Source organism: Sciurus carolinensis, chromosome 6 (genome assembly GCF_902686445.1).
Source record: "Sciurus carolinensis chromosome 6, mSciCar1.2, whole genome shotgun sequence".
Taxonomy (NCBI): domain Eukaryota; kingdom Metazoa; phylum Chordata; class Mammalia; order Rodentia; family Sciuridae; genus Sciurus; species Sciurus carolinensis.
In genome coordinates, this window is record NC_062218.1 from 12,522,720 (window position 1) to 12,548,965 (window position 26,246).

General features: G+C 43.1%; 1 protein-coding gene across 1 annotated transcript; it reads left to right on the top strand.

The window, feature by feature from the left end:
- On the top strand, positions 1-26,021 carry Otulinl (OTU deubiquitinase with linear linkage specificity like). Its single transcript, XM_047555937.1, has 8 exons — positions 1-155; positions 17,693-17,852; positions 17,940-17,971; positions 18,074-18,165; positions 19,212-19,361; positions 21,971-22,099; positions 23,283-23,552; positions 24,313-26,021. The coding sequence occupies exons 1-8, from the start codon at positions 92-94 to the stop codon at positions 24,484-24,486; spliced, it is 1,071 nt and encodes a 356-aa protein (XP_047411893.1). The 5' UTR covers positions 1-91; the 3' UTR covers positions 24,487-26,021.
- Positions 26,022-26,246: the final 225 nt, after the last annotated feature.

The following is a 26,246-nucleotide window of genomic DNA, read 5'->3' on the forward strand; positions in this document are numbered from 1 at the left end:
CCGCCTGCCGCCGGGGAGCGAGCCCGGGCGCCCGTGGGCGGCCCCGCGTCTGACCGAACCTCCGGCCGACGCCGCGCAGCGCGCGGCCGGCATGGCAGCGCCGAGAAGCCCCTCGCGGGCGCGGGAGCGGGCGCGGGTTCGCGCTCCCGCCGCAGGTGGTCCAGGGGCCTGGCGGGGCGGGGGGCGCGGCGCGGGCTGGGGCCCCGGGCAGCTTCCGCTGACCTGGCGCCACCCCGAGAGGGTGGAGGTCCCGGGAGCCTGGGAGCCCGGGTGAGCCCCAGAGCCGGTGGGGAGGGCGGGCACACCTGGGCTCGGGCGGGCACCCCACCTGCAGGACTGCAGCTGCCGTCCGACGGGGGTCACTCCGGGTGCCCCTCGGGGGCAGAGGTGATTGGGGCGCCTGCCCAGGACGGGTGGCAGGTTCCTGCGAGGAGAAAGGCCGCGTCACTGCTGCGTGGGGGCCCGGTAGCAGCGGGGATCGGGTCCCGCGGGAGCAGCCCCGGGGTGCGTGGACCCGCGGGGCCCGGGTCCTCTCTGAGATCTCGGTTGTTGTAGGAGGGAAGTTGCCTGGTTTCGCGCCTTTCTGGCAGAGGATGTGGCCCACACCTTCACAGCAATCAAGACTTGCTAAACAACAGAAAACTCGGGCTTTAAAAAAAAAATTAGATTTCACCAAGAACAAGAGCAGCAGCGCAGTATAGCAGCAGGTTGCGCCTGCAGGTCTGCTCCCTGGGCCCTGCCCGCTCTGAAGACCAGAGGTGAAGGGTGGCTTCCATCCCATCCCTCGGCTGTGCCTTGCAATTGATTGCCAACTCCCAGGAAGATGGTCTTTGCTGCTTCTCGGTTTTGATGGTCCCGTTTCTGTATTTCTCTGGTGGCCGTGCTAGGAGTGTGAGCTCATTAGTGAATATGGGGAGTGTGCTCTTTCTTGGTCTGGGTTTCAGGTACTGCAGCGTTTATGGGAAGTTGGCAGGTGCTAATGTCCTTATTACTGCAGTTTAGTCCTGGCAGGAGCTTTTAATTCGCTCAGCCAGCTGTTGGGGTAGTGGAAACAACACCGTTCTGGGAATCAGAACATGAGGTCTGAACATCATTTTGGCCAAGAGTGTCTGGGTAGAAGTCACAACCACTCAGGACTTGCACATCCTCATCCATGAATTGAGTGTTGGGCTAACTTATCCATAGCCCTCCCAGTGTAGAATTCTGTGATTGATTTACCTCCTGCTCTCAAAAGTTCGGAGAATGAACTCATTTTTTAACCTTTCTGCACCTTGGGTCATTATAGAATTAGCCAAATATTTCCTGTGGGTGTATTCATTTGAACTTTTTATTATGTTATTTTCTTCTCTTCTCCCGCCTTAGTTTGGCAGAGAAAGGAACTTTGGAAGTGCAGGTAGAGGCACAGCTGGATAAAGCTGGTTTGGAAGGTGGTAAAATGCCTACTCTGGGCTTAACATAATTGCCAACAATTTTTCCTTTCTCTGCACCAAGTTCAAGGTATGCCAGTGCTGTGAGCCTAGGAAGTCTTTCCTCTGCACCAGCTCATGGGGTCTGCAGTTAGTGTGGAGCAAAGGAAGAATGTGATTGAAGAATTAGTTTATGGGAAACTTTTTTCTCCAAAACAATATGATTCTAAGGATCAGATTATGGGAAATTTTTTCTAAGTTCTGAGAAAACTTAGTAGCATAGTTTCTCTTCTAGTAGATTAGCAAAAAAAAAAAAAAAAACCCAAAAAACAAAACAAAACAAAAAAAAACCCAATAGTTTTAACATCACTTGCACCAGCTAGGATGGAGACCTTTTTTTTTTAACCTACCCCTAACCGTTTTGGTGTGAGAGAGATGTAGATTTGCTTTCAAGATAACAGCAAGTAATACCAAGTAACACTTGACAATAAAAAAACAAACGGACAACCACAAAGGAAAACCCACAGAGCATGTAGGGATAGAAAGAGGTTCGTTGTCATTTTCACTCTTGTTAAAAATGTTTTGATATTGAGAATCATGGACTAAACATTTGTGTACCATATCACTGGGAAGTCACTGTCAGAGTCAGAATATTGGACAAGGAAGAGACTGAAGGTCATTTAGTGCAGTGCCTCAAAATCCAGAGAAGACACCATCAGCTATCAGGAAGTTGAGGAGATATGGGAAGATTCTGGAATAAATCCATAGTTCTCAGGACCCTTGGCAAACCTGTTTTGAGGAGGGAATGTAAGCAGCCCACACTCATCCTCAGTCTTCTTGCTTCAGGTTCATTAACTATCCTAAGTGATTCAGGCCCTGCTATCGTTCTCCCCACCACTGCATCTGAGTGGCAGTGGTCATGTTTTTGACCATATTATAAGTAACCACCAGACTCCTTGATGGTCCTCAGAGGTTGGGGTTTAGAGAAAGGAATGTTCAGTGTGGAATGTGGGACCCATCAACCAGGTCCCCTTTCCAGCTGTATTCAGAACAGTTCTGCTTTTTGTTTGTTTTGTTTCGTTCTAGGTGAGATTTTGTTGGGGGAAAGGGTCTAATGCTAAACCAAAGGTTTTCAAATAATGGTAATGGCCAACATTGCTTAGTGCTTGTGTCTTAGTTCACTTATTACATGTGAAGTTGTTCTGATTGTTCATGACCCATAGTAAGCCCTCCAGTGTTAGCTGCTGCTGTTAGAATTGCTGTCATTTCCTTATACTTTGAGGTTGCTACTATGTTTATCCCCTTTTTAAGAAGCTGAGTTATGCTGGGTGTGGTGGTGCATACCTGAAATCCCAGTGATTTGGGAGGCTGAGGCAAGAGGATTGCAAGATCAAGGCCAGCCTCAGCAACTTATGCCCTAAGCATAAGCAATTTAGCGAGACCCTATCTCATAATGAAAAGAATAAAACAGCTGTGTATATAACAGTGGAAAAATGCCCTTGGGTTAAATCTCCACTACCAAAAAAAAAAAAAAAGAAGAAGAAGAAGAAGAAAAAGAAAGAAACCTAGTTATGCACAAACTTGTACAAGGTCACCCACCTCCTTTCTAAGCTTTCCTGCCAGTTAAAAGGTTTGTTCATTATCATGGGTTCCATTATTCCAAAGTCCTTCAGGGATGACTGATTTTATGAAGCAGATGTTTCTGGCCCACCATGAGCAGTCTCTGGCCTGTTCCCATGGGTAATCAGAGGTAGTCGCTAGGCAGGCAGGTGAGTTTACCTGGTGAGCACTTCTGTGTTCATAGGGAGAGAAGGCAAATGGGAAGTTATTAACCCAGCAGCTGGCTGGGCATGAGGAGGGAGTGTGGGGCACCCACTCCCCCCTCAATGTGGGCTGCCAAAGGTGTGCAGAGAATGGGAGCTGGTTCTTGAACGAGTACCAGGAAGGCCTTTGCTCTGAAGGAGCTGAACAGTGTGTGTGTGTGTGTGTGTGTGTGTGTGTGTGGCGGGGTACCGCCGTGGTCAGTGTGTGCCCAGGAGGAGTGAGCAGCTGTGTTGTGATTCTCCTGTGTGCTGGTGTGACCTAAAGGGGAGTATCTTCCTTCTGTTAAAAGTGATTTGAGGAGAAAGTGCTAATTACACACACATACACAAACACACGTGTACACGCACACACATGGACTGCTTAAAATTAAAGGGTCCCGTAGTTGATATATTTTTTTTGCTACTCATTTGCCCTACTTTTATATATCTAGTCTTACATTTCTGTGAGATGAATAAATATCTAATAAAATGTATCTTTTGGGTACCATGTGCTTTCTAGGTAGAAGTTCTTGATGGGTACAGGTCTTAACTTGAAAATGACCTTTTACCTGGTTTAGAACCCAAGGTAGACTTAGGTTCTTCAGGGAAGTTTCTCTGGCTCCCTAGGGTGGCTGAGCACCTTCTTGTGTGCCTGTGCACACAGTGCACAGGCAGTGGTCATTTGAGTTTGCTTGATGACACTGTTCAGAGACACTGATCCTTGGTAGTCTTATCTAATCTTTGCAACCATCATTGTATGACACTCAGAACTGTTGTGTGTGTACTCAACGTTTCCAGCTTATAGTGGTGACCAGGATTCAGACCCCTGGCCTGGGCCTCAACTAATGACAGATCTTTTACCAACCACCTGCCTGCTTCTGTCTCCTGCAACAGTTCCGGCTTCTACCTGAGAGCACTCCGTAATTCCCAAAGTTACTTCTGCACATTGAAGATGCTCTGGATAAAAGTTGGGTGTCATTTTACACTGTTGTTGTTTGAGGTAACTCTTATAGGCCTGGAGAACAGGAGAAGGGATATTATAAGAAAGTTTTCATTGCTGAGTGAAACTTCCTGTATTCATGGGGTTCCCTCTATGTGGCTATTAAAGTCTCTCCTTAACTTTCAGAGCAGTTGTTGCTCTAGTATGTTTGACCCGCAGATCCTTCCTTTCTCGCTTGTCTTTGTGTTCTCTGATGAATGTTGTTACTTAGTAAGACAATCCGTTTTCAGAATTGAGGTCAAGTGCACATTGATCTGATCTGTAATTAATTTAGGGGAAGAACTTTTAAATGTTTCTTCACAAGAATTAAGCAGAGAAGTTTTTCTATGTGTTCTCACTTTTCCAATAACCTTTTTTGTTCTACGTATATTACCTTTTTAACTTTCCCATTTAATTGGAGCCAGAATGGACAGGTGGTATCATGTTTAAATTAAGATGATGATAAAATGTTTATGTTCATTTCTAGGAGATGAAAGACTATTGTCTGTTAGTACTGTTGCTGGGATTCCTAGGAAATAAAAATATCAGCAACTGTTGCACATAAAATGCTGTGCTTAATAAATCTATAAATTCAGAATTTCATAGCAAATCTTTTGTTGTTGCTTCAAACTTGTAACTGTGAAATTGAGTCTGTAGAATTGTTGTTGAATAGACATAGTAATTTAAAATACCTCATTTTTTCGGTCTTCTCTTGCTCAGTTACCAGTTTTCAGTGAACCTTAGGGTTAGTCTATCAGAGGGAGTAATGACGTAACTGGAAGTCAGTTTCTCAAGAGTGTCTCCCCCAATTCAGAGAGAATGGAACCTCATTCAGAGTCAAGGGTTGACTGTTAAAAAAAAAAAAAGCATACCACCCTCTAGTACCCATCATGATTTAGATAAGCGCCTGTCCGCTCTAGGTGGTGGACAGTTTCAGTGGGGGCAAACCAGTTCCCAAAAGCACAGGCATGGACATGGTGTGGAGCTGGAGGTGGCTCTTCATTGGAGGGCATGCTGTGAACATTTATGTTTGTCCTCCAAGTCAGGGCATAGCATTTAGCCTCCCAAGTTGAAGAAAAGTGAACTAAATTTCTACTCGCCTGGTAATGAGCCTCGGTCCCTGGGTGGCAGGATGAGCCTGGCACACCAAGGCTGTTCTGTGCTGTCGCAAGGCCTCAATTTGCTGTGAGCTGTCTAAAATTAAAGGAAAATGGAGTGCTTCTGAGTCGACCCCTTGCACGGGGTGCAAGTGAGCAGGACGGCTGCTGGAAAAGGGGAAGTGGGAGAGATGACTCGCTGGTTCCAGTGCAGGCCCCCATCTAGATATGAAGTGCTGGAAGCACCATGTGGGTGACGGCATGGCTGTTTGTCATTTTCTTGGCATTTGCAGAATGAACTTAGCGTTCGGTTTGTAGCTGAGGAGTAGGCTTGCCACTCAGCTTGAGATGGAAACATAGTTGACTTATTAATATAAATGTTGGTTTGTACCTGGGACAGAGCAAGACTTGAAATCTGAAGATAAAAATCACTTTAAGAGAATTTACTTGATCAGTTTTCCATGGTATATTCATTCATTTTGTTTTATAAATATCTGTTCAGTTTTGGGTCCCCCCTTTTTTTTTTGGCGGTGCTGGGGATCGAACCTTGTGCCTTGTGCTTGTGAGGCAGGCACTCTACCAACTGAGCTATATCCCCAGCCCCTGAGTCCTTAGTTGATTGTCACAGTGGAGGACTCAGATAGCCTTTACTTGTCTTTTCCTATTCTTATGTTTTCTCCCATATGTACCTCACTGATTCATTCATTCAAAATTTGGAGCCTGTGACATGTAGGTTCAGTTCTCCCTCCCCCTCCTCCCTCCTCCATTCCCCATCCTTCTTTTCCTTCTTTTCCTCTTGCTTTTAGAAACTGGTCACTTCCATGGAAACCCCATGCTTTCAGGCCAACAGGTTCAGTAGCTCTGCAGAACCAAGCTTGAACGTCTAAGGACCAGAGCGTTCGCTGGTGTCTTGTCTGTGTCTAGGCCATGTTCCCTGTGGCGCTAGCCTCGAGTAATGTTTCGAGTTAGTTGAACCTCAGTGATCCCTCACAGTTATTCAGTGCTGGCGCATGTGCCCCAGCGTGACTGCTTCTCCACATAACTCGGAAACCATTAAAATAAAGAGACCCATAGAGAAGTGAGGGAGGTGGCGGCTAATGGCCTGGCCGCCTTATGTTTTTTCATAGGGGAGGAAGTTAAGGTCCAGAGTCATGAGCTCTCTAGGTCAAGACCTTGAGTTCCCTCCTCATTCCACTGCCTTGAAACCGTCCCACCAGGTGGCCACTTCACATTCTCGCTTCCTGCTCTGTGTCTGTGTGGTGTGATTAAGGGAAGAGAGAACACTGGTGGTTAGCTGTTTCTGACATGCACATTAAAAACTGGGCGGGACCACCCAGGTAGAGGCATTAGGTAGGTCCAGGTGGGTGGAGTGACAGAACAACCTCCCGTGGAAGAATAAGTCCGTTTTTCTCACTTCAGAGCTCAGAGGTCCCCAGGGCTGGGACGGGTTCCTTGGTGTCCAGGGCCCAGTCTCCTTCCACTTCGTATCTCCACTGTGCATCCTTGCCCATAGTCACTTTTTGGTCCAAGACAGCTGCTGGGGCCTCAGTCATCATGCTTACGTTCCAGCTACAAGGGAGGAACAAGGGCGAGGAATTTGCCTCTCTTGATGAACACTTCTGAGAATCACATGCCTACTTCTCGGCCAGACTTTACGTCCACAGGCATATGCAGCACCCAGCGAGGATGGAATGGCCCTTTATTCTGAGCAGCCCTGGGCCTGACTGAAATTCAGAGTTCTGTCCGTACAAAAGGAGGAGAGGACAGACCCTGGTGCAAGCTGGCAGTCTGCCACAAAGACCCAGGAGGGATCCTGACTCCATGGATTCGTTCGTTAACTGTCTTCTCGTGCCGAGGCATGGAGAAGGCGGAGAGAAAACAGACACAGTCCAGTCCTTAAGGCATTGCCATCTACATAGGGAGACAGGCACTAATCAAGCACAAACATAATTGTATAAACTGAGACAAGTGCTGAAAGAGGACAGTGTGTGCTTGGAAAGAGGAAAACAAGGATTTGCTCAGGCCCCGGGGGTTAGGAATGGATCAGAGCAGTGACATTTGAGCTGAGAGCGGGAGGAGGCGTGAACTATACCATGGGTAGAAGGAATAATGTTCCAGACAGAGGAACAGCACAGGAAAAGCCAGCTGGGAGGCGAGTGTGAGCTCTGGGGGTGCTGAAGGTGGAGCGGGAGGGAGGGAGGCCTCCGACTGAAGAGGGCCGTGGGCGGGTGACACTCTCCAAGCTTACCTGGTGCTGAGGATGTTCCTGGGTTATGGGATTCTCAGTGCTAAAACTGAGGAGAGTCCCAGGCAAACCATGAATTGGCCACACTCCTTGGAGGCCCCTTGAGTGATCAGGTTTCTTTCTTCATGATTAATTTCAGAAAAGTTCCATTTTAGATAGGCACAGCTCCTTGCCAGAGAAAACAATTGACTAATTAAAGTAGCCCCTCGCATGGCCAAAGGGAAAGGGGCACAAGACAGAAGTAGTGGTTACTTGTAGCTGGGTTTCTTGACCTGTAAGCTAGATTTTTCTTTATCTGGTTTGGTTTCTTCTAATGATGAAATTATTTGGAGATTAATTGACATCTGGTGATGTATTTGAGGTAACAGAAAAGGCCAGGGATAGGGAAACCCTGGCTCTGCCTATAGCATCTTCTCAACACTGGTAATACATAGAACTTACTGGGAACTTAAGAGACAGATGACTGGGACCCGCCCAGTAAATCAGAAAATCCACGGGAAGAGCCATGTGATTCTCTGTCTCATAACGGTGTCTCGCAGACATCAGTTATGCCTACAGATCACCTCGGATCCTGAGAGAATACAGAGGTGCCTTTGGAGGGGCCTGAGAATCTGTATTTCTAAACATCCTGCTGTGATATTGATGTTGCTGCACCATAGACTTTGAGTAACAGTGCTCTATGATGTACAGTGAGTTTGTTTTTGAATGTTCACAGATTTCTTTTTAGGGAAGCAGATCTGTAGGCCTGTGTAGAGGTAGATGAGTCCACGAGAGGAAAGGGAGGTGGCCAGGGAGCCTTGTGTGTGTGCTCCCAACAGAAACATCACTCTGAACTCCAGTGAGGGCAGATCCCAGCTTCTCCATGGGTCCCAGGGGTATCTTGTGAGGGGTAACTGGTGAATCTTGGTGTGTAGCACTGACTGGCACTGATATTCTTGGTCACTGAAGAACCAGCTCCTAAGGCCTCCGGCTCAGAGGGTATGATAGATGAGGTACTGTTCTTTACCTTTCTCTTATCTTGTCTAGGGGCCCTTACACTTCACTTCAGTGGCTGCCAGGATGCGGGTCTTTCCTACAATAAGAAAAGCTATGGAAAGATTTTTAAAATAGGAGATGACACATCCATTGAATGTTTAAAAAAAAAAAAATTACCAAACCACTCTACCTAGAGTAGAAAACAGAATTAGGGAAGGGAAGCCCAACTAGAAGGATTAGTAACCATTAGCAACAGTACCCTAATGACTCTGGGTAATGTGAAAAATACCACTATGACGAAAGCAAAGTAAAATGTACCGTTAGTCAACATGTTCATCAGTGATTTGTGTCAAAACTTAGAAGTCTGATGTCAAAGGTCAGAGCTGTGAGAGGATGCCACAAAAGCCCTTGCAGGTCAGTGAGCCCTGTCCAGTCAGGGGAAAGCGAGGGATAAATGCAAGGCCCTGCCTGGTCTAAATGCACCGAAATGACACGTGTGATCTGGATAACCCTCGCTGCCCTTCCAGTCCCTGAGAAAGGTGGGCACAGGAGTCAGAGATTAAACTAATTTTGATAAGTCAGCTTAATGAGATAGAACGCACACATCCTGGTCGTGTGGCCAAACAGGCTTGCTAGGCAGACCTAAGCTGAACTCCCCACTAGGAGGCCAGGCCTCCTCTCAAGGAGAGGGCAGGTCCCAGCTTTCCATTTTTGTAGGGAGGTTCAGGGAGGAGAGAAGGGACTGAGCGAGCAGTTCCGGGATATTGTTCAGAACCTGCCAGTCACATAGGTCTCTGGCCCTTAGGAAGGACTGGAATGAGAAAGGGAGGCATGGGGAGGCCACGGCCTGACCTCCAGGAGAGTCCTTCCCCTGGGAAGCTGGAGGACGGTGGGTGAAAGCTCCGACCCGCTCTCCCCTTCAGAAGGTGGACTCGGGCCCACGTCCAGAGGACTCTGGACAGCAGGTGCATTGTGAGTGGCTGGCCTCTTGGTTTTTTGTTTGCCGCTGTGTAATACTAATCCCAGGCTGCAGCAATTTGAATCTAGAACTGGGTTCAGCAAGCACATAGGCCAAATCTGGCCTGATGTTTGTTTTTATATGGCCTATGACCTAAGAATGTTTTATATTTTTATGTGGTTGGGAAAATCCAAAGAGGAATACCATTTTCTGACATGGGAATAAATGAATTTAAAATTTCAGTCTCCATAAGCAAAGGTTTTGGAGGGGTGGGATACAGATCTGTAATGTATCGTCTTGGCTGCCTCCCTGCTTTAAAGGCAGAATCGAATGGTTGAACAGAGACTATATGACTGACTCTTTACAGAAAACCTGTTGACCCCTGATCCAGAAGGAAGAGGTGGCTACCTTGTTTCCCCTTGGGGCCTCACTTTAAGAATGGGATGAGTTCAGGACAATAAAGAGACCTCCAAACCATATCTTGTGGGGAATTGGATGAAATTCACACAGGCCATCTAACCTACAAGAGAAAAAATTGCAGAGCAGAAATGACAGCTCCTCAAGGCTTGTGCTCACAATTGTTTTCATTCTTGGAAAAGGATTATCAGGGAAAGTAGTAATGCTATTAGTGAGAGGGCACTACCTGTCAGTCAGAAGATGGGGTTCAAGTTCAAACTTCCATTGGTTTTCTCTGGACTTCATTCTGTTCACCTCAAAAACAAAGCCTGCCAGTGACAGCTCCTCAGATGCCCAGATCAACCATGGTTTCCGGTCTGGGATGTGAGCTCTTCCTCCTGCACACGCGCCTACTTCCTCCAGGGCCTCTTACTGGAGTTGAGCCACGCTGGTACCTGCCACTTGGTGGGTCCCTTCCTCATTGATACTGATCTCATACTTGTTGGTTTTAACACTTTATTGAGTGGAAGGATTGCCCTTCTTAAATGAACAGAATTCATAACTGAAATACAAAAGTTATAGAAAGTCTGTTGACCTCACCCTTTCAAACATTAGGTTTTTTTTTTCTAACCATAAATCTCCAAAACTGTGATGAAACTCTTGCCTTTATGGAGTTCAAAAAAGTTAGAAGATTCAACATTTGCCTAAAGGTGTTTGTGGGCTCATAGGGAAATAGACGAGAATACGAGGAATAGACCTACATAGTGTGGACAGAGAACTGAGGGTGCATTGGGGGAGGATCCCGTCTGCAAGGGGCTGGGTGGGATCAAGCCTTGGAAATCAAGTAGCATTCCAGCGTCATCATCCCAAAGCAGCCTACCATTCCGTGAAAGATATAAAAGGTTGTCCCAGGAAGAAGAACCAGACTTGTTCTTCATAACCCCAAGCAATAATGGTGCAGGTTGTGCTTGGTTTTGATCACAGTATCCTTTCTCTGAAAACCCAGCAGGGTATTTACGTGCTCTTCAGTTGAAGCGTCAGCACCTTGACTGGGATCTACACCTGCTGATCAAGCAAGGCCTGGCAGCTCTAGCCTCCCTTTGCCTTCCTTGCCTTGAGAGCTTCTGTCCATCTTCAGAGCTCAGCTCAGTCTCACCTTCTAGGGAATCCTTCCTCAACCTGGCCCAGGTCAGGTCCCCATGTTATGTCGCTTGTCGAACTGTGTTCCTTACCCTGGAGGTCACCTCAGTGGGGCTCCTTTTCCTTGAGGAGGTCCTTCTGTGAGTCCATGCCAGAGTCCAGTCTTATTTATTACATTCATAATTGTAGTGTCAGCGGCTGGCACAGTGCCTGGCCTGTGGGGTGAGCCTAATCTATGTCCATAGAATAAAGGTGGACTTTGATCAATAAAGAGAGATATTCTAGAAAAGGAAATGAGGGAATGAGTACCCAGAGGGAATGAGTTCCCAGCTGACAGGTACCTAAGCACTGGTTGGGTGACAGATGGTGGAAGACTGTAGTAGGAACCCAGCCAAATAGTTTACATTTGAATAGTGATTTTTTAATTTGATTTTGTTTCATCACCATGTTGGTCATTGGGGTGACTTCTTGTCATGGAGGCCAAGTGATTTGTCTGAGGTCCTGAAACCAGAAAATGGCAGAATGAAAATGTGAGATTTTTAAAAAAAATTTTTTTTTAGTTGTAGATGAACACAATAATACCTTTATTTCTTTATTTTTATGTGGTGCTGAGGATTGAACCTAGTGCCTCACATGTGCTAGGCAAGTGCCCTCCACCAAGCCAAAACACCAGCCCCTCAAATGTGAGTTTTTTTTTTACACTTTCTGCAAAATCAGTTGTCTCTCCCCAGCCAGGGAGGTCTGTATGGTTAGATAAAGTGGTCTTGAATTTCTTGGAGAAGGAATGACAGCTTGCACTTTGATGGTAGCCTGCGTCACCTGCAACTTTTGCATTTTTAAAATGTTGTGTGTGGGCTTTAAAAACCCCACACACAAGTAGAAAATTCAACTTGCCTTTAAAAGATGGGTAGCCTTTAACACTCCTACAAGGTGTGCCCAGTAAAACGAAGACAACTCTGGCTTATGGTGTTATTAAAAGCATACACACAAAAACCTGTCGTGTTAGGCAGGAAGCAGTTTCCTGTTGTACTCTAGGAGCCCTGGGTGAGATGGGCACTATCTCTGGAGATTGTGCTAACAGCCTGAGTCAGTCGCATGGCAGGCTGGAGTTGAATGTCTTACTGGGCACGACAGTCAAGACAAAAACCTTCCACTTGATGTTTCTCTTCCTCTTTGATACTGACCTTGTAGTTGTTGGTTTCAATACTTTGGAAGGACTTTCCTTCTTAATTGAACAGAATTAATGACTGAAATATAAAAGCTATAGAAAGTCTTCTACCCTCACCATTTCAAACATTAGGAGGGTTTTTTTTTCTTCCTAACCGTACTATGGCATTGAAGCAGATAGAAATACCTTTTGTTTGTTACATGTAGTGTTTTTATCTGAAAAATTTTAAACAAGGAGATTTTACCATATGTCTGTTCCTTCACTTCCTTTGCTACCTCTAATGTCTACATGAGGTTGCCTTTTCCACTCATCTTGCTCAGACTTGATGTCCTCCTTCCTGGCCGCCTTAGTAGTCCTTGATAGACTATTTTGGCTTAGGAGGAAGTCCCTGGGCTGGAAGCGGCTGACGGTGTCGGCGATGTAGGAAGGAAGCGCCTTGGTACTGCGTGTTGTGCCCTGAATTGGATTAGAAGGGAAGTAGGTGGGGTTGAAGATTGTGTGGCAACCAGTGAGGAAGTAGAGAGTAAAGAATGAGCAGCCTTGGAAGTTTCAGAGGCAAAGCCAGTGCTGCTGAGTGTCCTTGATCAAGATGTGACATCCTTGCCACTGGTAGCCTACAGCCCTGGGTGGAACTGCTGATCACTTCTGGCTCTTCAGCATCTTTTAGTTTTGTTTTCAGGGTTTAGTTCTTTTTTCTTTTAACTGGTTTCCTGTTGTACTGTTTGGATCACTTTGATGATATTATATGTTGTTGCACATTGGAAAAAAATGATGTAGAATTTTATCACAAAAAGTAGGCCTTCTTAAAGTTGTTCTCAGTGATCTTCTCTGCCATACATAGTTGGAGTGAGCACAGATCAGCTTTTAGTTTGAGATAGTCACACTTGGTTTTAGGAGGTCCTGGTATAATTCCTCAGGCACATCTTAACTACTGGAGCGTTGATTCTTCTGATTGTGTAGGCTGGGGTCTTGGCATGCTTTGATGCCAGTGGCTAGGGGAGGCACAAAATGTGGTTAAGCTGTTTCCCAATGGAACAGAAATACATTCATTGTATTTTAGACTCGTTTATATGTAGATGCATTTCAGCCACCACCCAAGTGGTTCAGTGCAAGAGGATTAAAAAGGAATTTCATTTTTTTGTGTGTCTCTTGACAGACACCAAAGAGGATCAACTCCGTAATTCCTGGCAACACCTCTCTTTTGTGCCTCCTCTTGCAACCCACACTTCCTAAAGATTCTTCTCTGCCCAGACTTGCTCCACCCACACTCCCTTCTGTTCTTTCCATTACCAGGGTGACTGAACATGCAGAAGTGGAACTTTCCCTCTCTTCCTACTTCACCAAGTCCCAGTCACCAACCATCAGGACCCCCCCCCCCCCTTAGACGGTTGCTCACTTTTTCTGGGTCAGGGTTTAGGTTGCTGGGCTGCTGATGGCAGAATGCTCCTTAGCAGGAAGGGGGACTTTCTGACCCTTCTGATGTGCAAAATGTTACACTGTCAGCCGTATTTGGAAAAATGAAGTTCCTCTCAGAAGATCGCCTGAATTGTCATCATGATACTGTTTTGCAAGGTGTCAGTAGGATGTTTCCTTCTCTTTTTTGATTTTTAAAAAATTTTCTTTCGAAAGCATCTTAATTCTCTTTGCCGTACCGAACCTGACTTGAAGGTTTACTCAGCTCCATAGTTCATAGTACAGCAAAGTCTAAGGCAGGCGACTTCTCGCATTGCATCTGTCCTGTCTTTGGGGTCTAGCTCTACCCCTTACTGGCTGAGTCCTCTTGGCAATTATTTAATCTTGTTCTCCCTGAGATTTTTCTCCATTGTAAAGGCAATTCAGGTAATGAATAAAAATAATAATTAGTGTGTATTGGGTACTTAATAATGTGAAAGATGTTGAGCTAAGCACTTTCCCTGGCCTTTTCTTTGAACCCTGCAGCAGTGCTGAGAGGTGGGTGCTCGGTGCCCCCTGTACTGTGATGTGATGGTAACAAGTTCACCTGTGGGGCTAGGGAAGAACAGGGGTACTTTGGATTCAACAGAGGGGCGTGAAGGGAGGTGTTTAAGTCAGCTTTTTCACTGCTGTGACTAAAGGATCTGACCAGCACAACTGCAGAGGAGGAAGTTAATGTAGGGGCTCATGGTTTCAGAAGTCTCAATCCGTAGACAGCAGGCTCCATTCCTCCGGGCTCAGGGTGAGGCAGAACGTCATGGCTGAGGAGTGTGGCGGAGGAAAGCAGCTCACGTGGTGATCAGGAAGCAGAGTCTCCACTCTCCAGATACACAATATACACCCCATTTCCATGCACCCAGCGAAGCATCTCCTCCAGTCACACCTCACCTGCCTCCAGTCACCACTCAGTTAATCCCATCAGGGATTAATTCATTGATTAGGTGAAGGCTATAGCCCAGTCTTTTCTCCAAGCCTTGCATTGTCTTTCATGTGAGCTTTTGAGGGGTACCATGTCTAAACCATAACAGGAGGGGATGGGGGATGGGGTAGGAAGGATAGTAGAATGGATTGGACATTATTACAGTATGTGCATATGTGATTACATGACCCATGTAATTCTACATCCTGTGTGACTAGAAGAATGAGAAGTCATATTCCATTTGTGTATGCTGTGTCAAAATGTATTCTACTGTCACGTGTAACTAATTAGAACAATTTTTTTTTTTTTTAAAAAAGAGCATTGAGCACTCCCTTTATACCATGCTTTGTTATGTTATCTTCATTCCTAGGGTTAGAGATTGAAAGGTAGGGAGGTGAAGTTGTTTTTCTCACCCTTCTGTGGGCAGGACCGACTTGGTAACCGTCCCATCAGAATCCCAGGTCTCCTTACTGTAGGGTGCACAGCTTGGCTCACAGGAATATGAGATAAGCCCTGTAAAATGCTTAGCACAGGGCTGGCACGTAGCAGTTCAAACTATAAACATTTTAGTTATTAGTGAAACCACACTTTTTCCTGCTAAAACATGGCATTTCCTCTCCTTAGAAACCCCACTTCTGGTAACATCAGCAAACAGCTCGTACAGATCCTATACGTGGTTATATATGACCATGACCCAGTCACCGATGACTACGAGTCCTACAAAGTCCCCTTCCTCCTGCCTCCAGATGGTTCCTTGGTATCCACACCAATATTCCCATGGCTACCCTCCCTGGCCCTTCTTGGCTTGAGTTATTTGAACAAAAATGTGGGTATACTGAGTAGAGGGAGTACAGGCTTATATTCTAGGGTTGTTTTCTGGTAAGTTGATCATATCACTTATTTCTGGGTATGTAGATAGGGTTTGAGGATGAGGATGTTGACTTGGGAGAGTGTGTGTGTGTGTGAGTATGTGTGTGTGGAGAGAGATACTGAAAGAGAGCATGGGATGCGAGCAGGGACAGCCGTCATCTACAGCGCTTCCCATGGAGCCTGGGTAGCTGCAGGAGAGGCCTTATGCTCAGGAGACGTGCCCTGAGGGGCTGGGCGGTACCCTGAATGAATGCAGCTGGTCAGATGATCTGTTGCTGTGCCCATTGTGGGTGCAGCAGCCAGTCCTTCACGGATGCAAGCCCTCCACGTGCACACACAGAAGAGCGCTACCCTGCGGCTCATGGCAGATGCTCTGAGCAGGCCCTTTAGGGAAGAAGAAAGGTGAATGGCTAATACACAGGAGAATCCCAATCTTGTGAATTTACAGAAACAGCCTGAATAAGAAATTCTAACCAGAACTGGGGCTGAGGGAGAGAGGTGCTTTCACACGTGTGCTGGGAGTGCTGGTAATTGGCAGAGTTGTTTTGGAAGGCAGCTTATGTCAAAGCCAACAATGTGCACGCCCTTTGACCTGGCTTTTCCTCTCCTTGAAATTATACTTTAAAAAAAAGTGAATTTGACTCCTGGAGGACTGTTGAGAAGAATGTTTACCACAGCATTGTTTGTAGAAGTGGGAAGTGGGACACAGTGGAGACATTTGTTAGTAAGGCTGTAACTTCCATGCAGGACCATCTATGCGGAAGTATCATGCATTCACTGGGAAGCGTAATGTAGACTTGTATGTACTGGTAGGAAAAGTGCCTGACTTTATTTATAGTGAGAAAAATATAAGCTACGTGCAACGTCCCACCTCAGTGATGTTTACAGCTGCAATTGAAGAATTATTATTACCTAGACACAATTCTAGTTCTCCATGGATTTAAGGATGTATGAAAAGTGTTCGCATGTGTTAGAATTTTCAAAGTTTAGGAAACTGTTCCAATTAATAAAAATCTCTAAATGCAGTACAGCCTTATGTTTTTGTTTTGTTTTGTTTTGTTTTGCTGTGCTGTGCTGGGGATTGAACTTAGAGCCTTGTGCTTGACAGGCAAGCACTCCACGAACTGAGCTATATCCCCAACCCCAGCCTTATGTTTTTAAACACAAAGTGTTTGACTAAATTTCTAGGTGGTAGTAAATACAACAATGATTTGTAAAGCTAATTAACTCTTCTAAATAGGTACTTGTTTGAAAATGTGGTTTTAAGTAACTAGAAATATATATTTTTTAATTTGCTGGTAAATTATTTATTGAGTGTGCAAATGTATATCAAATGTCCAGATGATCAAAAATACCAATATTGTAGATTCCATATTGAAAAGTGTTTCACTATAGTTGATCACTAGAATTTTAGTAAATTAGTGCTGTGGAGGAAATTATTTCACAACAAACCCCAGGAGGTTTGGCCATTATTCAAAGTCCTCTTCCTCATTCATACTCAGCATTTTACATGCTCACACAGATTAGAACTAGGAATCTACTGAACACAGCAAAATGTTGCAAGTATACCATTGGAGTCTGGAGGCCTGCTTTCCCTCTTGTCAAATCAGAAATCACGGTGTTATATCATAAGCAGCACATTTGGAGCCATCTCATGACTCTTCTTTTACATGGTTCACCTTCTGGAAATGATGTCTGTGTTCCTGCTGTTTTGTGCTACTAAGGTGATGCCATATATCACAGCATATAATGAATTAAAAACATAGTATTGGGTAGACTTGGATCCCTAGAGGCCAACTGGATTGATTGCCTGTACTGCACCTGGGGCTGATCTGAATCCCCGTAATTGTTCATGGATTCAGATACTCAACAAGAACCAAGTGTGTGTCAGGCACTGTGCTGGTGCTTACGTATTTCATTTCAGCAGGATCAGTATTTTCACCCTTATTTACAATCAAGTAAATGAGGATAAGGGGAGTCAGGTTGCCACAGTCACATGGCTAAATAAAATTGTATAAGCAAGTTTTGAATTCAGAATTGTAAAGCCTATGCTCTTAATGTTCAATATCAGTCTTTAATTTTGTGGGACAAATAAGTTCTTATATATGACACTGATTATGAGAGAAATAGGTGTTTCTTTAATTTTTGGATTGAATTTTTAAATAAAAATATTCATGTAAATCAAAGATTGACACTTTGCAGCAAAATTGTGTGTGTGTAAATGTATGTTTTCCTTAAAGCTGATGTGTAATTGTGATGTGCTTTTTTTTCTTTTTTTTTTATAGGAAGTGACCAAGTTCACTCCTGGACACTAGTTACAAGCCAAGTCCTAGATACTGCCTGGAGAATGGCAAAGGGCTCCGTGATGTTGGCAGTTTCACTGCTGGGGGCCACCCTCTGCTATTTCAGAAGGCTGCATTTATATTTAGAGCACTGGCTGAAATGGTAGGTCATGGTGTCATTTTTAAATTTCAAAAATATCTTACTATTCAAAGCACAATTTTGACATTATTTTTCCCTTTTATCTTTCAGGTGGATTGGATATCTGCAGAGAAAATTCAAAAGTAAATATTTGTATGCAAATGTTTATTTTTTAAGGTGCAGAGAAGGCTCACAAAGGGAGGGGAATGGGAAAATTAACTGCCCTTTATTTTGATTTGGTCCAGGAAACCTCAGCGTGGAGGCGGAAGTTGATTTACTCAGTTATTGTGCAAGAGAATGGAAAGGAGAAACACCCCGTGCCAAACTGATGAGGAAGGTGTGTCTGTTTACAGAGGTTATGGAAGACAGACTGTCAAAATCAGAAAACATTCCATTCTGCTTTACTAAACCCAGAGATCAACCAATACTAAATGGGATGCAAATAACGATTGTGGCTCTTAAGTCAGAAGTCACACAGCTACTACACGTTGGCATTAGGCCTTTAACATAAAAATCTGTGCCTTTAAGGACTTGGGTAAATCAGGTTGTGATTTCAGAAAGCCTGTGAGCACCTTTCCATTGTCAGGTCTCTCCTGGCCCGCCTACTAAATGTTTGCATGTGCAGTGGAGTGTCTTCCTTAAAGGAATCAGCACCCTGACATCAATATTTTGAGGAGTTTTAGAATTTTCCATTGAATTAATCCTGGCAAATATTCCCAACAATGCTGTCCAATCATGTCACTAGCAAAAGCGGGAAAAAAAAAGGAGGGAGGGGTACATTTAAAGTACATTTTGTATGGTCTTAAAAGCATGCGGTGGGCTGGGGAGATAGCTCAACTGGTAGAGTGCTTGCCTCGCAAGCACAAGGCCCTGAATTCGATCCCTAGTACCGCAAAAAAAAAAAAAAAAAAAAAATGCGGTAATTTTCTTTGTGATTAGGTTAACCCAAAATGACCTCTCCCAAGACTTCCAGGATTTGTCATCTAGAACAGACCCTAACACACGAGTCATTTTAAAATTAAATTATATACAATCATAATTTTATCATTGTTTCTGCTGTCCACTTTAACTGGGAGGAATACCTCACTGAAAATAATACTTTTTTAGTGTGTTCACTGAATTCACTTTTTTTCTTTTTGGTATTGGGTATTGAACCCAGGGCTCATGTTACCATTGAGCTACATCTCCAGCCCATTTTTTTTTTTTTTTTTTTTTTTTTTTTGAGATGAGATCTCTCTAACTTTTGGCAACTGGCCTCAAATGGAATTATCCTGCCTCAGCCTTGGGGACCATAGGTGTGCCCCTCTGCACCCAGCTAAATTCACTGTCTTTATTCTGTTTTCCAGTTTCATTATTGAAGCATTTTTCTTTCTGTGCTTCTAGGCTTATGAGGAGCTCTTTTGGAGGCACCATATTAAATGTGTTCGACAAGTAAAGAGAGATAACTATGATGCTCTGAGATCTGTGTTATTTCAGATATTTAGCCAAGGCCTCTCTTTTCCATCCTGGATGAAAGAAAAAGATATTGTTAAGGTATGTCTTCACACTGGGGACCCGGGATGTCATGTGGACAGTAACTACAACTCAGAAGCTCCTAGGCTTCTCAGGGTGGCTTTGTACTCAGAGCGTCATGAAATTGAAGGAACTTGGAGAAGCCATTTAACCCAATCCTCTATCTCTTAGGTAGTTTGAAAATAAACCATCTCAGAAAGATAGTCATACTCAATTTCATTCATTGTTTTAGTTGTAGATGGACTCAATACCTTTATTTTATTTATTTTTATGTGGTGCTGAGGATCAAACCCAGTGCCTCACCACTGAGCTCCAACCCCAGCCCCTATTCATTTGTTTTTAATACCCCTGTCTTTTCTTGAGAAAATTTGTCCTTTGCAAGTAAGGTGATCTAGTAAAATCCACTTTTTACTCTGCAGCTAAGTGAGTTTTAACAAATGCAAGTAGTGTGTTGCCACCACTCCACAGGTTGTCTTGTATACCTTTGAAGTCACTTTCCTTTCCTGCTCTAGCACCTGGCAACCCCTGATCTGTTTTTCTGTCCTTACAGTCTTGTCTTCCCCAGCCTGTCATATGAATGGAACCCTCTAGTGTGTGGCGTTTTGAATCTGACTTCTTTCCCGTAGCAGAATCATTTGTAGTTCATCCACGTTGTTTTGTGAACTTGCAGTTCCTCCCTTCTCTTTGTGGAGTGGTGTTCCTTTTTGTGAATGTTACACGGTTTGTTTATCCATTCACCTATTGGAAGACACCTGGGTTGTTTCCGGTGCTTGACAACTATGATTAAAGTTGTTTTTAATCTTCTTATACAGGATTTTTATGAACACCTGTTTACATTTCTTTGGGGAAAATATCTAGGAGTTAGATTGCCAGGTGGTTTTGGTAGGTATATGTTTGAATTTATAAGAAATTACAAAACCCTTTTCCTAGGCACCTTGGTTATTTTTCACTTGCACCAGCACCATGTGAGTTCCACTTGCTCCACATTTGCACCAGCACATGGTATTGTGAGTTGTTTGGGCTTTAGCCCTTCTAATAGGTATGCACTGCTATCATTGTACTTTCAGTTTGCATTCCCTAGTGAGTAGTGATAGTGGGCATCTTTCATGTCCCTATTTGATGTTCATATTATCTTCTTGGAAAAGTGTCTCTTTAAATTTTTGGATCATTTTTAGTTGGGTTGTTTGTTTTCTTGTTGAGTTTTGAGAATTCTTTATATTTTCTGAGTAGATGCACTTTATGAGGTATGTGATTTGCAGATGTTTTCTCCCATTCTGTGGCTTGTTTTATTGTTTTCTTTAATGGTTTATGTCAGTATATTCTTTCTTTTTAATTTTATTTTAGTTGTAGATGGACACAATACCTTTATTTTTATGTGGTGCTGAGGATTGAACCCAGGGCCTCACGCCTGCTAGGCAAATGCTCTACCACTGAGCCACAACCCCAGCCCCTATGTCAGTATATTCTTAATGAACAACCGAATTTTTATTTTTAATGCACTGTACCTAACCTAGGATAGAGAAGCAAAGAAACATGAAGTTTGTGAGGTAGATATCTAGCTGTCTAGATGTCTGTATAGATATCTGTCTAGATACCTAGATCTCTCTCTCCCTCTTTCTTCTTCTCATATACACACATACAAGTTTGTACTCTTTATTTAACATCTTTTATCTAAACTTCTTTTTAAATTCTGTTTTATCCAGCAAATATTTGTCAGGTATGTATTGTGCTTGCCCTGCTGCTAGTTACTAAGAACAAAGAATATGACAGGGACCCTGGGTTCAACAAATTGAGGCAGGTGGGAAAATGTATTGGATGACTAAAGGGGTAGATTCTTACATACACCATGGTCTTATATAATCCCATCAAGAGCCTGTAAAATGGACAGTGTTATCTTTACTTTATAGTGGAGGGTGAGGTTAAATAATCCATGCTGGTTCAGTCAGCTCTTAACTGCTAAATGATAGCCAGGTTTGAAGTGCAGACTGCATCCTTATTTAATTCACCTGTTCCCTGTTGTATGACTAACATCGTTTGGTTAAAAATAGTTTCTTTCATTCTTCTTCTTTTCTTTTCTTTTTTCTTTTCTTTTCTTTTCTTTTCTTTTCTTTTCTTTTCTTTTCTTTTCTTTTCTTCTTTTTTGGCAGTACTGGGGACCTAAATCCAGGGGATCTCTGCCACTAAACTACATCCCCAGCCCTTTTTAATTTTATATGGAGACAGGACTTGCTAAGATGCTGAGACGCACCTTGAACTTGTGATGCTTCTGCCTCAGCCTTCTGAGTCACTGGGATGACAGGCATTTGCCACTGCACCCAGCTAAAAATAGTTTCTAAAATAGTTTCCAATATCTAGGAAGTATGGTATTTTATCTAAAAAATTTTGTTTCTCTGGACATAATCCTATATTTAGGTTTTTATCCATTGTGAAATGATTAAGTAAAATTATAATCTAAAAATCACTTAATTCACAAAATTTTTTAAAAGATGACTGTGTGCTTTTTCTTGACTGTTATTTCTGTCTTTTAAACTGAAGATTGCTAAATGAGATAAGATTATGTGCCATGACATATTCCAGCTTTTATATTAAATGTTGGGGTACTAATTGTTGGTATCTACTTCCTTTTCAAGCTTCCTGAAAAACTGCTGTTTTCACAAGGTTGTAATTGGATCCAGCAGTACAGTTTTGGTCCTGAGAAGTATACGGGTTCAAACGTGTTTGGAAAATTACGTAAATGTGTGGAATTATTGAAAATGCAGGTGAGCGTTTGGTAGGGCAAATGCTAGGAATAAAAACATGTGTCCTAAATGTAACCAGATTTTTCTAATATCAGGCATGTTACTTTTTATTAGGGAAGTAATAGGTGCAAACAGAAATGTTCCTTTTAGTAACTGATAATTTCCTTTCTAACTCTTCTTTCTCCCTTTAATTAATAAACAAGAGAAGTGTTCCACATGATAATTAGGCCTGTTATAAGACTGTGCTGGCCTGGAAACCTGACCAATTCCGTACGTTTGTTTACCTAGGAAACTGTGGTGCAAGTTCCCGATGAGATTCTCCAAGTTCCTTCTGCAATGCACCCTATTAAAACTTGGGAGGGCACAAATGCAGTAATTTAACGAATGGTTATTCCTGCCTTTTAATAAGGACGCAGCTTTTGGGTGATTGGAGTGAATACTTAGCCTACCACTTACTAGCTAGGTTATTTTGGGAAATACTTTGGCCTTTCTGAGCCAGTTTTCTTATCTGTATAAAAGATAAATATGAATAATCTATATACCCTATAGATTATTATGAGGGTTCAGTTGATAGAGGAAGAGTGCTTTGAGCTTGCCTGGTACATGGTGAGTGTGAAAGAGTGTTCTTTGCAGGAGGAATGTTTTTTGGATAACCCAGCTATTTTGAGTAGTTTTAGAGAACTGACTTGCTTAGTACTTGACCTAGTAAGTGGTGTTTTTTTTTTAAATATTTAAACTAGTTTATTATTACGAGATTTGTGTGTGCGTCGTGTTACAGCTCAGGCTGCTATAACAAAATACCATAAACTGGATAGCTTAAACAGCAAGCATTTATTTCTTGCAGTTCTGGAGGTGGAAGTCAGATCATTGTGCTAGCAGGGAACAGGCCCCCTTCCTTTTTCACGGATATCTTCTTGCATATCCTCACATCTCAGGAGAACTAGCTAGCGTCTGGCCTCTTATCAGGGCACAAGCCTGTTCGCAAGGGCTCCCCCCTGGAGGGTGGGCACAAACATTCAGGCAATTGCCGTATGCTTATAGCTTAAAAAAACCAGACAGCACCAAAAGTTACGAAGTGGCACGCTAAAGGTCTACTTTCATTTGTTAATCTTTGGCTTGTTTTATCAATACTTAGAAAACTGTGTAATGGTGTATGCCTTCACGTTTACCCTTCTAAATTTTGCTTTTACATCTGTATTTTTAGTGGACCGAATTTAGTGGAATTAAAGATCATCACAGGAGAGGAAGTATGTGTAACATCCTTTTTTCTGATGTCATTCTGGAACATAAACTTTATGAAGCTTTAAAGTTCATTATGCTGTATCAAGTCACTGAAGTTTATGAACAAATGAAGACTAACAAGATCATTCCCAGTCTTTTTAGACTCCTGTTTTCCAGGGAGACGTCATCCGATCCTTTGAGCTTTATGATGAATCACCTGAATTCTGTAGGTGACACGTGTGGATTAGAGCAGGTAAATGGGGAAGAAGAACCACGCGTTTGGTTAAGGATGATAGGGCTGCACTTGATCGCGCAGGCCTGTGGGGTTCACTTTCAGCAGCTGTGCAGCGGTGGTTTGTTGATGCTATTTCTCCAGATGAGGAAAAGATGACTAATCAACCTTGTCACTGTGTGCTTGTTGCCCCATGTGTCCGCAGACCCTTGGCTAGCGAGTGCCAGTTCTGCTCTTGCTGACCACTCACACTGGCACAGGTTCTCCCACACAGAGGGGAGAAGAGATCCAGTTGGAAAATGAGATAGCTTCAGGAAAGCATTTGGTTACCTATTTTGGATGAATAGAAATCATTAAAATGTTTAAATCCAGAATTTTTTTTCCTTGTGGAAAAGGGTTTCTGTTTTCTTTGGATTTGCTTTCCTAGAAGGTGAATCAAGTTATCCGACATTTCTAGACAAATTGACTTGGAATGAGATCAAGCTGGTTGGAAAAGGGTATAATTTCTAATTGTGAACATTTCTTCCTTTTCAAGTTCTTTTCTGAAGAGCTTTTTCCTGCGATTTCTTCATACTAGTCTAGAGGGATGTTCCTACGCTGGTCCCCTTCCTTGCACACAATGGGCATTTGTTCCTAAGTCTCTGCCCACTCAGTGGTTGATGGGTGGGTCTGTAAACAAGTAGGTTATTTTATAACTTGCAGAACACTCCCCCCAACATGGTGGGAGGCAGGAATTTGAAAATTTGTATTTGTGACCTCTCTTTTTTTATCTCATCCCCAGATTGATATGTTTATACTTGGATACTCCCTTGAAGTAAAGATAAAAGTGTTCCGACTGTTCAAGTTTAACTCCAGAGACTTTGCAGTCTGCTATCCAGAGGAGCCTCTCAGGGAGTGGCCAGAGATCTCCCTGCTGACCGAGAACGACCGCCACTATCACATTCCCGTCTTTTAAGTCTGCTGTGGGCTGGACGCTGGCTCTTGCCAAAGACCACGGTCACACTTACAAGTAAAGTATTTCTTGAAAACCAAAGCTAGTATTTCAATTGTGGAAGGAATTAGGACCTTTTTCTCTGGAGTTACAGGTGCACTGGGTGGAGGATGGTTTTCCTTTATTTTTCAGTGATTTCCTCTGAAACAGCTGCACTGATTTATTTGGCAGTTGGTGGTTTGACCTTGTTTGTAAGAGGTCTGGCCACTTCCCATAATAGCAGGCCTTTAAGTCACAAGGAAATTTCATATGGACAGCAGGAAAAAAATGAGAAGACAAAAAGTATGGAAAAGCTGCTAACCTGGAAAGACTTTCTTCATCTCTGACCTTGGTGTTATTAAGACTCTCATCTTGGCCTGGTTTAAGATCACCATCAACATGACCTTATGTTGGACGCATCACCTTTAGGGGAATATTTGTTGTATATTAATTTCCTAGAACCATTTGATTAACATTAAAATTATGTGTATATGTATATGTTTATATAAACACAAACGTATATATTTACATATACACACATTTGACACATACCCACAAATAACCACTACTTTGTAATATTGTACAATTTGTTTTATATCTTTGACATTTTTTTGTTACTGTTGTATCTGACCAGCTTAATTGGTTTTATTTTGATAAAAATGATAAATTCTATAGATTAAGGCAACTGAATGATAATTACTGAACTGTCACAAAAATATTAAACTGTGGTATATTTAGCTTATCTTTACATGTGTGTTTAATGACTGGAAACTCATGTGGTAGGTTGAATAATGTCCCCAGACACACAGATATCTGCATCCTAATCCCAGAACCTGGGATTATGTTGGGTTAAGTGGCAAAGGAGAATTAAGGTTGTAATTGGAACTAAGATACTAACCCATTGACTTTGAAAGGGGAAGATTATTCTGGATTCTCCAGGTGGGCCTGGTATAATTGAAAAGGTCCTTAAGAGTGGAAGAGGGAATCTGAAGAGTGTTAAAGTCAGAGGAGAATGTGAAGAAGAGTCAGAGAGATACACATTGCTGATTTTGGAGATAGAGGAAGGGGACATGAGTCAAGGAGTGCCAAGGGCCTTGGGAGCTAGAAAAGACCAGGAGATGGAATCTTTCCTACAACTTCCAGAAGGAGCACAGCCCTGCCAGCACCTTGATTTCAACCCAGCAAGACCCAGGTCAGGTGAAATCTGCAGAACTGTAAGGTAACAGCTTCAAGTGTGAGCCTATGATGTGTTACAGGAGCAAGAGAAGACGAGTGTTCTCAGGTTAACTACTTTTTGTTTTATTTTGAAAGTACTTTTCTAGACCTTTTGAAAATCTTTATTTTGGAGATGACTTGCTCATCTGTTTTGAATTTCAATAAATTCAAAATAATTTCTAAAATCTTGTAAATGACATGCACTTCCAAGTCACAAATTCCTTTATAACAAATAAGTGACTTACTTAACAACGTGTTTGGCACTAACATTCTACCACGTGTTTATGTTGCTTCTTGAATAAATAAAAAAGGTATGTTAAATGCTGAGGTGTATGAAATTAATATCCACATTCTTTTGCAATGGAGAAGATCAACTGCATGTACTACATAAGCAGGTTGTCCAACAGTGCTCCTGTCATTTGGTTATCTGGTTGAAAATTAATAAACTCAGATCAAGGGGCTTTGTGTTACCTTGTTAGCAACTCAAGAGTTCTGACTTAACTTCTACAGCCCCTTTCTGCCTGAATATG

What these genes read in the sequence shown, in the direction of transcription:
- Otulinl (XM_047555937.1), top strand. Translation starts at nt 92, where the DNA reads ATGGCAGCGCCGAGAAGCCCCTCGCGGGCGCGGGAGCGGGCGCGGGTT. An exon ending in GGTTCGCGCTCCCGCCGCAG is followed by an intron (nt 156 to 17,692) that starts GTGGTCCAGGGG and finishes TTTTTTTTATAG; the next exon opens with GAAGTGACCAAGTTCACTCC. An exon ending in GTGCCAAACTGATGAGGAAG is followed by an intron (nt 18,166 to 19,211) that starts GTGTGTCTGTTT and finishes CTGTGCTTCTAG; the next exon opens with GCTTATGAGGAGCTCTTTTG.